Source organism: Gekko japonicus, unplaced genomic scaffold, assembly GCF_001447785.1.
Source record: "Gekko japonicus isolate JY-2015 unplaced genomic scaffold, Gekko_japonicus_V1.1 scaffold66, whole genome shotgun sequence".
NCBI classification, from domain to species: Eukaryota; Metazoa; Chordata; class Lepidosauria; order Squamata; family Gekkonidae; genus Gekko; species Gekko japonicus.
This window is the reverse complement of record NW_015163605.1, coordinates 1152021-1164436: the sequence shown is the minus strand read 5'-3', so window position 1 is coordinate 1164436 and position 12416 is coordinate 1152021. Positions and strand designations below refer to the sequence as shown.

Below are 12416 nucleotides of genomic sequence, written 5' to 3'. Positions count from 1 at the left end.
CTGTAAGCCCATGTGTGCTCATGTTCAGACAATGTGGTGGCCATGCATATCAAGAGGGTCTCTGCTTGGACAGGAGGCTCCCAGTACTCATGGATGTAACATCTGAAAAGGGTTACTCTGTAAGGGTCTTGCTACTCCTCAGAATGGGAGCTTAGAAGCCCAAACCAACAGAACTACCTTGCTCCTGAGCTCCAAGTATGCTCTGATGCTCACACAGAGTTCCTTTTCCCATTCACTTCAACCACACGCACCACAGATGTCCATACTAAGCTACGCAAAAGAAGTAAATGGGACAGCACTTTTGGACAGAACAGTTCTCTGTGTCCACCCATGAGCACACGCTCACAGCAAATTCCTACACTGGGACATAATTCCTACAGTTTATTTTTGCCTTTACTGATTGATGTGACAAGTCTACACCCCAGACTTCCAAGCATTCTATCTGCATGGTTTATTTCTTTGGGAACGGCCCGGCTCTCTCCAAAGGAAGAGAAGAGAGAGAGAAGAAGAGACTGGATTTATATCTTGCCCTTCACTTGGAGTCTCAGAGCGGCTTACAATCTCCTTCCCTACAACAGACATCCTGTGAGGTAGGTGGGGCTGAGAGAGCTCTGAGAGAACTGAGAGCTGCATGTGGAAGAGTGGGAAATCAAACCTGGTTCTCCCAGATTACAGTCCATGCTCCTAACCACTACACCAAAGGAACCGCTGGTATTTGAAACTATTGTTGGGTTTTGAGAATTAACAAATGGAGGGAAATAGAAGCTTTCCCTGATTGAAGTTTTTACTGCACTCCGTGTACCTTCTTCTCTTAATCCTTCCAAGTTTATTTTGTTCCTTACAATCCTCAAGAAACTCCTAACCCCAAATTGCATGCTAATGTATGCCCCAATGGTTTGTCTCTCTGTGCCTGCTTTCTCTTTTCTAGTAATGGAAATATAACTTTCAGCCTATTTATGAAGGCACCTACTATAGCTGGTAGCACGCCTGTGTTGAGTTAGGATGTGTAAATTAGCATAATTAATGCTATGGCTTTCAGAGCATGAATATTTATAAATAGAAAATTACTGTCACTGGCATCTCTCCACGAAGCCACTGTACACAGACGTTTAGGAACCAGACAAAGGAAATTTTTCAGTGATAATGCCAGCAGCAGATATGATTGAAAGGCCAGCTTCTTTATTTATGCTGAACAGTCAAAAATGGGGTGTTGATAAAGGCTAGCTTTTTTATGCTGAACAGTCAAAAATGGGGTGTTAATAAAAAAAGTTAAAAATTAATCTATGCCCAATGGAGAGAGCACCAATTTCCATAAGTCAAGCAGCCTACTCTTCTGCACCACAGGGCCGAGGCAACTGAACAGGAGAGTAATCAACCTTCCCATCATATTGACAGAGGGTTCCCAAGCGGTGTTCCCTCTAAGCTGAGTTAGTGTGAGCTAGCTCACAGTTCTTTACCCTCCGGCTCACACATTTTTGTCTTAGCTCAAGAAGGATGGCTCCAGTCCAGAGCAAACGAATTTATGCAGTAGCCAAATCACCTCCCTGCTCACAACTTTAATGCTGGTAGCTCACAAAGTAGAATTTTTGCTCACAGGACTCCACAGTTTAGAGGGAGCATTGAGCCCAAGCCCCAAGAGGCTTCCATTTTCCCCTGCTCAGCAGCACAGCAGGCGACCACATCAGACTGTGTTTACCCCCCCAATATAGCCCCCTTGTCTGTCTACCAGGACTTCTGATAGGACGAGAACAGCAGGCATCTTTGAGTGGAGGGGGATACTGGGGGGGGGGAATTATTTGGTTTTAATCTGTGATATTTTAATAGCTATTTATAAGCCACCTGGAGCCAAGAGACAAAAGGTAGGGTCTAAATGTTTTTGTGTTTAAACAAAATTAATATAGGCCACATTTGGAACCTCAGGCCTAGTTTTTGCATGAAGTAGGTGGTGGATTCTTAGGAACATTTTCAGGGTACAAGTGGTAGATACAAGTGGGGAGACCATGTTTTTAAATGCTTTCCTGTGGGGGGGGGAGTTTCTGCAAATGGAAAAGGCGCATGGTCTATATTAGAACTTATCCCCCTTAAGTTTTTACTCAGAGGGAGTGTGTGTTTTTGTTTTTTTACATGGGCCAACATTCAAAAATGGCATAGATTCAAAAATGGTGTTCTACTACTCAGAAGTCTATTTTGTGCTGCTTTCATAGACCAAGCCTAAAAAGTGGTCCTCGTTAGTTCATAATAACGCAGACAGAATACAAATTTGTCTCTCTCCTAATGCTCAGATTATGACTCAGATATTGTTTTTACAAGAAGCTCTAAGTTGCCTCATAATATAAAAGGAAATTCTACACATGTCAAAAGTGTTTCTAGTCATTGTTGGTTTTTAACCCAAGTCCTGCATGCCAATCAGACAGAGCTATACAAGTCCATGTACAAAGGATTATTTCTAAGACTCCAGAGATCTGTGCATCTGTGAAAAGGAAATTAATAGCGTTGTCAGCTTTGGGTTGGGAAATACCTGGAGATTTTGGGGGTGAAGCCTGAGGAGGGCGGGGTTTGGAAAGAGAAGGGACTTCAATGTGATATAATGCCATAGTCCTCCTTCCAAAGCAGCCATTTTTTGGGAGTTCTCCTGCCAACACCTGGAGACTGGCAACTCTACAAATGAACCAGGCATATCAACATAGCTGTCCCTGTTGCTTGATCTGCCCAGCAGTAATCAGAGGTATACTGCTCTTGATCATGGAGTTCCCCCTTTTCGCTATTATACCTAGAAGCTAATGGAAGTCAGTCCATTGGTTTATTTAATCCTTTTTTAAAAAACAAGCATATAAAAACAAATAGCCATCACCATATCTTCTAGTAGTGAATATTTTCAGGTTATTATGGGTTGCAGAAAAGAAATTCCTCCTCCTGTCCTCCCCGCCCAGACTGTGCTAATGTAGCATCAAAGGAAGGATCTCTTTCCTTGAGCCTCCATTGACTTTCTAACTTAAATTTTGCTGGACATCTTTTCCTAGTCCATGTGATTGACATCATCCTATGTGGGAGAGCTGACTCAGGTCCAAGTATTATTAAATGTTTAATCATTCCCAAAGAACGAGAGGTTCCAGGAAGAGTTTTTCAGTAGGCAGCAATTTACAAATGCGGGAGCCACCCCCTGTAAACTAATTTTTCCATAGATGTTCCATTTACTTTAACAGGACTACTTTAATGCAGTATTTTCCAATAGTCAACATCAAAATGGGGGTTATCGCCCTCTGGTTGCCATGGAAACAAGGCCTAACAACGATCAAACAAAAGAGGCAAAATTCAATAATCAGTCTCGCCAAACTGTCCTGGTCAATCTCCATGAACAATAATTAGTCTTAACAAATCTTTCATGTTCCGATTGTAAAAAAAAAAAAAATTAACAAAGAAAGACTGTTATTAGGCAACAGAAGGGACATATTGAAATACCAGACAAGTTAATTCTGAAGAGGAGCTTCAATACAAAACAATCCAGATAATGTAATCATTTGCAAAATACTGACATCTGCATACACAGACTCATAAAATAATTTGACAGAAGACTGTGTTTTATCTTCCTCAACCATCAATATCTGGCAGGTTGATTCAAACCATGCAAATGTCTAGATTTGCTGCAGGTAGGCTTCTTTTTTAAAAAAATATTTGTCGATTTTAACACAGCAACACAAACAAGTGCAGCCACCTTTAATGACAGGAAGTGACCCAACTCCTTTTCATATGATTAGGAGGGACATCCTTTTGACCACTTTGGCCAGCAGCCCAAGAGGCCTCGTCACCACTGTCTAGGCGTGGAGCAGAATGTTTTCTGATTTTCCCTTTAGGCAGCTATTCCTACCAAACCCTCAAAGTGACTTTTTTTACAGTCTTCTATTTAAAGAAGCTTGGTGGGAGTTGTTAGATGAGCTTTACAAGGGTAGGAGGTGGGAATGTGTGTGGACCAAAGGCAGGTCCCCTCTCACTGGTCCTCAGGTCAAATTGTTAAGTCCGTCGTTGGGTCGGGACCAGCGGGGCTGCCTACCCGCTCCTGTATCCCATCCTCGTCGCCAATTGTTAAGTCCGTACTTAACAAAATAGTCAGAGAGTGATTTCAGAAAACTCAGGTTTATTCAGCTCTTCAATCGACTTCTTCTGACACGGTACAACTCCTCATAGCCCGAACAGCTTGTCCATTTCAGCTGCTCGGTATTTAAACATTCCGGGCTAATGTAGCCACACCTACTGTACATTAAACCAACCTATCAGGTTGTGCGCATGAACGACCAATCATAAGCGGTCCCGCTTACAAACATTCAAATCTGATTGGCCACAATACTTTTCGGCGCGAATCCCTGCCGAAGCTTGAAGCTTTGCATGGCTTCTCTATGGGAGGATTTACATACCTCCTAATGCATTCAGGGCAGCATCTGAATACATTACATTACTTAAAACAGCTTGAACATAAATTGGGGGAGGAGTCAAAGGCTTGGATTTTGAAACAAAAACTTCACTGTAAGGCGTACACACACAAGCCTGTGGATCAAAGAAACTATAAATGCATATTTCATGTCAGTCTTTCAACAGGAATAAACATAATATTTTTACTTCAGGAGATGAGGCTTTCAGCATCCACCACACATTTTTTTAGAACTGTTCAGTTTTTATATTTTGTTGAGGACACCTACCTGCCTCTGTAGTTCTGCTAAGTTGTAAGGTAATGCCCCTTCAGCCAAGGGTGCTATTCTCTCAATGTCAGTCAGCGTTAAGCGTCTGTATGCAAGTTCACGGAAAAGAAATCTTTGTTACATGTAACAAGCAGGGGGCAAAAGAATTGTGGGAAGTCAACGGACAAGTACAGAGATAATAGGGTGGGATCCAAGGTTGCTAGATGCTCACTAGGAGTAGGAGATCCCCCACTGGTACTCCCTATTCCCCGCCAGTGCTCAGTGGAGTGATGGGGTGGTATAAATGGCATCACACAATGCTCCAGAATTCCCCTAATCTCTATGATCTTTACCACAGAGCTTTGGAGAAATCCTAGTGTGTCAGATGACACTTCTGGTCACACAGCCAAAAGTTATGTCATGGCATTACACAATGATGTCTCATTAGGTCCAGTCTTCTGCCAGTTGCTAGCACTGGACTGGCAATTCTCTCTAGCACAGTGCTTTCATAGGCAGTGTCCCCCCATCCAGCATCCAAAATGCTTTATGATATCCTATTTCTAGGGATCCATCTCACCCAGGAGCAGGATTGGGGGGGGTGCATTTTGGGTTGCCACAGAAGGCTGAAGCCATGAAAGTCATGTTCCATGGGTGGAAGTCACCCAGTCCTTCGTGGCGTGGCGGCAGCGTGAGTAGCGGAGCAGTGGCAGCAGCGGCGGAGAACATGGCGGCTGGCGAGGCAAGGAGCGAGCGAGTGAAGGGGCCAGACCAACTAGCACAGAAGCGGAGCAGCGCGGCAGGCCGGAGCCTCATTAGGACAGAGGCCGCAAGCGGAGCATGCGCGGAAGTGCGATTGGTCCTGGCTGGAAATGAATCGCTACAGCCGGAAGCAAGAAACTTCGAAGACCAGCACCAGGAAAGGACGCCACTGACTACCGCCGCAAGAACAAGAACAGAACAACAACCGAAGATCCGCCGCAACTAGGGTGCCTGGTAGGGTTGTCACCACCCCTGTATATCTGTGGCCCTAGGTTAGATTCGGTAATGTGATTAGCACTCCCTGTAAGCCGCCCAGAGACCCTTAGGGGTTAGGGCGGGATAACAAATCGAATAAATAAATAAATAAACAAACAAACTCTGGCTCACATGTTATATTTCAGTCTGCAGTTGTTAGTATTTGTTTTAAATCCATGTAGGAAGAATAACTGAGAAATATTAATATGAAAGGTAGGTTATCCTTACCCTGTAGCATTGTACAAGTCAGCCAGCTGATAGAGAATATCAATTTCCAAAGGTGTAATTTGTCCAAATTTGATCGCAGACTGGGAGAATTCCTCTGTTTTTAAAGAGAAGGATAGAAAGTAACCTGACTGTGCTTAATGATTTATAAATTTTTAATACACAATTCACCACGGGTGAAGCCTTAGGGAAGCAAGAGCCAAACCCCTAAGCAAAAGGAGTACCAATGAGAGCACCAACTGTGCAACAAGCAACCAATTGAATCTTTGGTTTTAGCTGGGGATGTTTTAACTATTATTATTGTAAACCCCCTTGAACCAAGAGAAAAGGTGGGATATAAAGGTTTTAATAAATAAAAAGCACCAAATTGAACATAATCCACTATTTAGTGAACGAGTCGAAACAGCAATGCTGTAAAAAGGACTGAAGCCTCAGCGTCATGCCCACAACCAGTGTTCCCTCTAAGCTGAGTTAGTGTGAGCTGGCTCACAGTTTTTTAGCCTCCGACTCACACATTTTTGTCTTAGCTCAGGAAGGATGGCTCCAGAGCAAACTAAGTGATGCAGCAGCCAAATTACTCGCTCACAACTTTAATGCCACTAGCTCACAAAGTAGAATTCTTGCTCACAAGTCTCCACAGCTTAGAGGGAGCCAGCCAGCTTTGAAGAAACTCCCTGAACCAAAATCAGTTTTGTCTCCGAAGCGAACAGGGTATAGACAGCTTAAATCCAATAACAACTGGACCGCAGATTAGGCAAGCACTCACTAAATAACACCTCCACCACATCTATCTGTACATTTTACACATTTATTTAAAACACTTTTTTGGGGTAAATTTTATTTTATAAAGTACAAAGAAATTACATTTAATCAAATTATTTAAAACATTTTTATGCTGCCTTTCCACTCGATCATGGTCCACAAGGGGCTGATGATAGAAAACATTAAAACATTTGAGCAATTAAAAATACAGTTATTATAAAATAATTTAATTAAAAACACACAACACTAGGAGGACCGCTTCTGGGGGTACATGGAACAAAGCAAAAAAAATGACAGTGGCAAATATGGGTGGAGCACCTTAGAAGTTACACTATCCTATTACAATCTTGCTACAGAGCACCTGCAGTCCATAACATGTCATGAGGTAAATCGACCATACCTCTGCCATTCTGTGGCATGAGGCACCTTTTGAAACACCACAGCAGACTGGCTCCACTGGTGGATACCCTGGACCTACACAAGTTTATCAGCTTGTCACCCCACGCCAATCTGTTACCCAATAGCTGACAGGTAGTAACTGAACCAGTCAAAGTAGAACCTGGGCTTTCAGGCCCTCAGGCACCTGTCTCTTTACAGATGTATAAAAAGGGCATACATCTTAGGATTCACTGGCTACTTAGAAAAATCCGTCTTCTCCCACTGTACTCATCAGTCAATGTGTGTCTTGTCTATGATGCTGGAAGCAATGTAATGCTGTATTTACCTACCCGATCCTAGTTTCATGCAGGATTGGGTCACTGCTATAGGCAAGCAAGCCTAAGGAACAAATGGTGCTTTTCCCAACACATGCCAGGGTTGGTGTGTATTATCAAATCCACGGTCTAGAGACTGCCCATCTCATCCTATTGCATAAATGCTGAATCAGTCTGTATGTCATTAATAAAGCAAAGCATATCTTTAAAAAGAAGTCTTCACCCACTGGCAGATGACAGAGAGAGAGAGATGGACAAATCTCCTTGGGGAGATTCAAAGTTTTGGTGCCATGACAGAGAAAGCCCCTTCTCAGGTTGCCACCAGCCTAGCTTCAGATGGCAGCAGCATCCGAAGCAGGACCTCCGAAGATGACTACAGTGAACAGGTAGGTCCATATGGGAGAAGGCATTGGAGAAAGAGCCACTTAATTTGGAGGATGGCTCCTTAGGCAGGAGGAAAGTCTCTTGGAGAATGGTTGGATCGACACAGCTTGGGGAACCAGAAGAGGGCAAAGAGGAGGAAAAAGAAAGCAAATCTGATGGCAATCAGAGTTGGGCTTGGGGTCTTCGGACGAGGACTCCCCCTCTGAAAAGGGGGCGGGGCTGCCCCCAAAAGTCCATATAAATTGAGGATTCAAAAATATGAGAATAAATAAGGGCTAAAGGACTCTGTGCCTGAAAAAAAGAAAAAAGGTGTTGAAATAACTTTGGGATGCTCTGGGGATTTCTTTAAACAGTTAAAGGGATGGTTAACCGATACGTAACTTAGCATAACCAACTATGTTCATTGTATTATTAGCTTTTAAAAATAACATTGATATAAGCTGATGTATTGATCTTCTACTCTTGGGTTTTTAGTTAGTATGGGTCTTTTTTCTTTCTCCTTAGATGTAGTCCCCTTTCCTATATTTTTGGTTATAGTTTGTAGTCTGTTAAAAAAAAATCAATAAAAATTTCCCCTTAGGGGGATTCAAAAAAAAAAGTGGGAAGCTTGGGAAATATCAAGCAGGCAGTAGCCAGATTTTGGTATTTTAAAGATAGCTTTGGGCAGCAGTGTTCTCTCTAAGCTGTGCGTGTGAGCGGCTGCTCATGAACATGGGAAGCCCTGCTCAGCAGCAGTCTGGAAGAGGGCAAAGAGGAGGAAAAAGAAAGCAAATCTGATGGCGAGTTGGGCTTGGGGTCTTTGGACAAGGACTCCCCCTCTGAAAAGGGGACGGCTGCCCCAAAAGCCCTTATAAACTGAGAATTAGAAAAGGTAAGAATAAATAAGGGCTGAAGGACTCTGATTTGTGCCTGAAAAAATGTTGAAATAACTTGGGGATGCTCCGGGATTTTCTTTAAACAGTTAAAGAGATGGTTAAACGATAACTAATCTAGCATAACTGACTAAATTCATTGTATTATTAGTAGTTTTTTGAAAATAGCATGGTTTTAAGATGATGTATGATCTCCTACTCTTGGGTTTTTATTTAGTTGTGGGTCTTTTTTTCTTTATTCCCTAGATGTAGTTCCTTTTCCTATATTTTCTGTTGTAGTTTTGTAGTCTGAACCCCCCCCCCAATAAAAACCTCCCCCCAGGGGGATGGGGAAAAAAAGAAAAGAGAATGGTTGGATCCACTCCAATATCACCAACTTTATTGACTGCATAAAGTTAGAGTCCAGGGGCACACCTTCAAGAACAACAAAGTTTTATTCAAGGTGTGAGCTTTTGTGTGCACGCACATTTAATCAGACAATGAAATTGAATTACAGATCATAGTTGTATATATAGGGGTGGCTTGTTAAATTAGCTTGCAAAATAGTAAAGATATTTATTAACAGATCAAAAGAATGACAAGCTCTTGAACTGTTAATAAACATCTTTACTATTTTGCATGCTAATTTAACAAGCCACCCATATATATACAACTATGATCTGTAATTCAATTTCATTGTCTGACAAAGTGTGCCTGCACACGAAAGGCCACACCTTGGATAACACTTTGTTAGTCTTAAAGGTGCCCCTGGACTAAAACGTCGTTCTGTTGCTTCGGACCAACACAGCTGCCCTCCTTGCTCTATCTTTAGTTACTGCAGTTATTGACGCAAACTGAATTACCTTTTGTAACTTCCACATCTTTCCTAGCACCTCCTATGAGGCTGTATATCTTTCGAACAAGCTCCATGTTGTTCAGCAAGGCATTAAAAGCATTGAAATAGGAAAAACTGACTTGGTGTGAAATAGATCCACCTGCAGCCTAGGAGGAAAAACAAAACAAAACAGAACCAAAGAAGAAATTGCTTTATATAGGCTTCATACAGAACTTTATATAGCACTCTTTATGAGGTTCATTCAATTCCACTACAGGGAGGAAAATTATTGTTAGGAGTACAATAAAGATAGCCTGCACTCTGTTACACCAGTTCCTTTATTTGACTAGCCAGAAGAACATCAAGACATTTAGATCAGGGATTTATTTACTTATTTAGAAAATTCATTATGTCGCCTTCCCAGAGAGCCTGCTTGAGGCAGCATACGAAGTGAAATATAATGAAAATATACCATAAAAGCTGTTCATGATTAAAAACCCAGCCAAATCTCATGAAACAGTTCTCAGGCTAGAATCACACAATAAATATGTTGTTAAAAGATCATCCCCTTAATTAAGAGTCTAGGTCAAAAGGAACATTTTGGCCTGGTTCCTAAAGGGCACTAGGATAGACACCAGGCAGGCCTCAAGGGGCAAGGCATTCCACATGAGTTGTCACAAGGGTTGCCAAGTGTCCCCCCGGCCACTGGCAGGGGATGGGTGGGCCGTAGGGTTGCCAGATCCAAGTTGGGAAACTCCTGGAGATTTAGCGATGGAGCCTGAAGAGGACAGGGACTTCAGTGGGGTACAATGCCAGAGTCCACCCTCCAAAGCATCTATTTCCTCCAGAGGAACTGATCTGTGTAGTCTGGAAATGAGCAGTAATAGCAGGGGATCCTGAGGTCCAACCTGGAGACTGGCATCCCTAGGTATCACCACTGAAAAAGCCTTGTCTCTCGTTGCCACCTACCTCACCTCTGAAGGTGGGGCACAGAGAGCAGGGTTTCTGAGGAAAATCGTAGCTGGTGGGCTGGACCGTAGCACAGAGATGGCCCTTTAAGTACTCTGCCCCCCCCCAAGCCATTTAAGGCCTGAAAGGTAAGAACAAGCACTTTGAATCGCACCCAGAAACAGATGGACAGCCAGTGCAGCAGTGCAGGCCGGGAATAAAGGAAAGTAATCCTGACATGAAGATATGCACAGAACAGAAATTATAGCAGATAATCTGAATTGTTGAATAACTAAGCCTTTTGGATAAAGAAGAATCAACTAGATTGCTTAACCTTGATTTAGTGTGCATCAGATGCAGCTGTTCTCAAAGAATTTCACACACTCACAAAGCAGTAAAGTTATATACTTCAACTGATCTACTCCACAAAGGACCTTGAAAGAGAAGACAAGTTTTCCAAGTTTGCTCTGCAATACCATCTGGGGGGTGGGGGGTGGAACCCAGCAAGACTCCAACAGCCTGCATTTTTTCCCCAGCAGCAGAGGATATATATATCTTTGAGCATGTGCATGTATAAAACACTTGTCATCTTAAATATGTTCAACAATACTGGACTCGTTCAGCATTTTTCAAGGGCCTTAAGGCATCCCTAAATGCTCTGCTGAACTAGAGTATTGTTATACTTGGAAGAGAGCATGAGGCAGATCTAATTTCCTTCAGTAGTGTACAAAACAGAACGAAAACTTTGGTTAGGTGCAGCCTTATGGAACTAATAGTGTTATTGAAAGTAAAGCCTTCCCCCAATACTGGGAGAATAATCCTGTCCTGGCTTATAACTGTTGATACAGGTGCACCCTAGGAAAATCCCAGAACTGCAGCAAAATCATCCCTGTATAATGTATAGTGCTGAATTTTCAATACTGGAAGACACTCATTTCTATCTGAACAACAGCCATAGGCAACTTGAGTCCAATATTTCTTGCCACCTACTGAGACTAAGTTTTCTTCCAAAAAAGGAGTGAGCATGTGGGAACGAATGGTGACCATGATGTCGTTGAAATCCAAACCGGTAATCACGCCAGTTTTGTTTTTATCTTTCAGTGCAAATGCTTGTCGTGCGTGTTCTAACTGCAGCTCCTGCAAAAAGAAAAAAAGATACAGGAAGTGGTTGCAACAAGAGTTTTGGCTACAACAATTTATAAGAATGATTAGAACCATTCACTACTCCACAAACTAACGAAAAGCAGTAAGGACTGGATTTTTGAACAGCACTTCCAAAATAAAGAAGAAAAGATTGGATTTATACCCCACCCTTCACTCTGAGTCTCACAGCAGCATACAAACTCCTTTCCCTTCCCCTCCCCACAACAGACACCCTGTGAGGTAGGTGAGGCTGAGACAGTTCTTTCCAGAACTGTCCTTGAGAGAACAGCTCTGACAGAACTATGGCTTGCCCAAGGTCATCCAGCAGCTGCAAGTGGAGGACTGGGGAAACAAATCAGCGCACTTAACCACCACACCAAAATGCTACCATTGCAGCTGCTGGAAGAATGCTAATCTGTGCTGGATGCAACCATCTTTGTTTGTGACCCAGACTGCTGGAAGGTGATACAGACCAACTCAGAGAACCATGACTAGAAATAAGGACTCAAGTTTATGTTTTCTTTTGTGCACAAGATTCCACCCCTTGTCAAGAAAAGCTATGAACGGTATCTCGTGACATGTCAGAAACTGGTGAGCTGCTTAGTAGAGTTTATGGCCAGAAAGTAGGGTTTTTGTGCCCCATTCAGTATTTCAGCCTAGAGATATGAAGATGTGGAGGGGATATCTAAAAATACCTAAAAATCAGGGGGGATATCTGATAGAAAAATGGGAAATACGGGGTATACTGGAAAACAAAACCTCAGGAAATATTGCCTTTCCTTATATTGCATCTATTTTGATTTCTCCCCCACATTTCTATATTTACAAAAACTCCCCTCCCCACCACGATGGCTTCACAATTTCTACAGAC

General features: G+C 42.6%; 1 protein-coding gene across 1 annotated transcript in view; it reads right to left on the bottom strand.

Moving 5' to 3' along the window:
- SLC25A12 (solute carrier family 25 (aspartate/glutamate carrier), member 12) overlaps window positions 1–12416 on the bottom strand; it is a 100107-nt gene that overhangs the window by 34345 nt on the left and 53346 nt on the right. Inside the window, exons 6-9 of the mRNA XM_015407260.1 lie at window positions 11393–11539; window positions 9483–9621; window positions 5913–6006; window positions 4692–4776 (exon numbers count right to left, since the gene is read on the bottom strand). Coding sequence (XP_015262746.1) covers window positions 4692–4776; window positions 5913–6006; window positions 9483–9621; window positions 11393–11539 — 465 coding nt within the window. The remainder of the gene's footprint in view (window positions 1–4691; window positions 4777–5912; window positions 6007–9482; window positions 9622–11392; window positions 11540–12416) is intronic.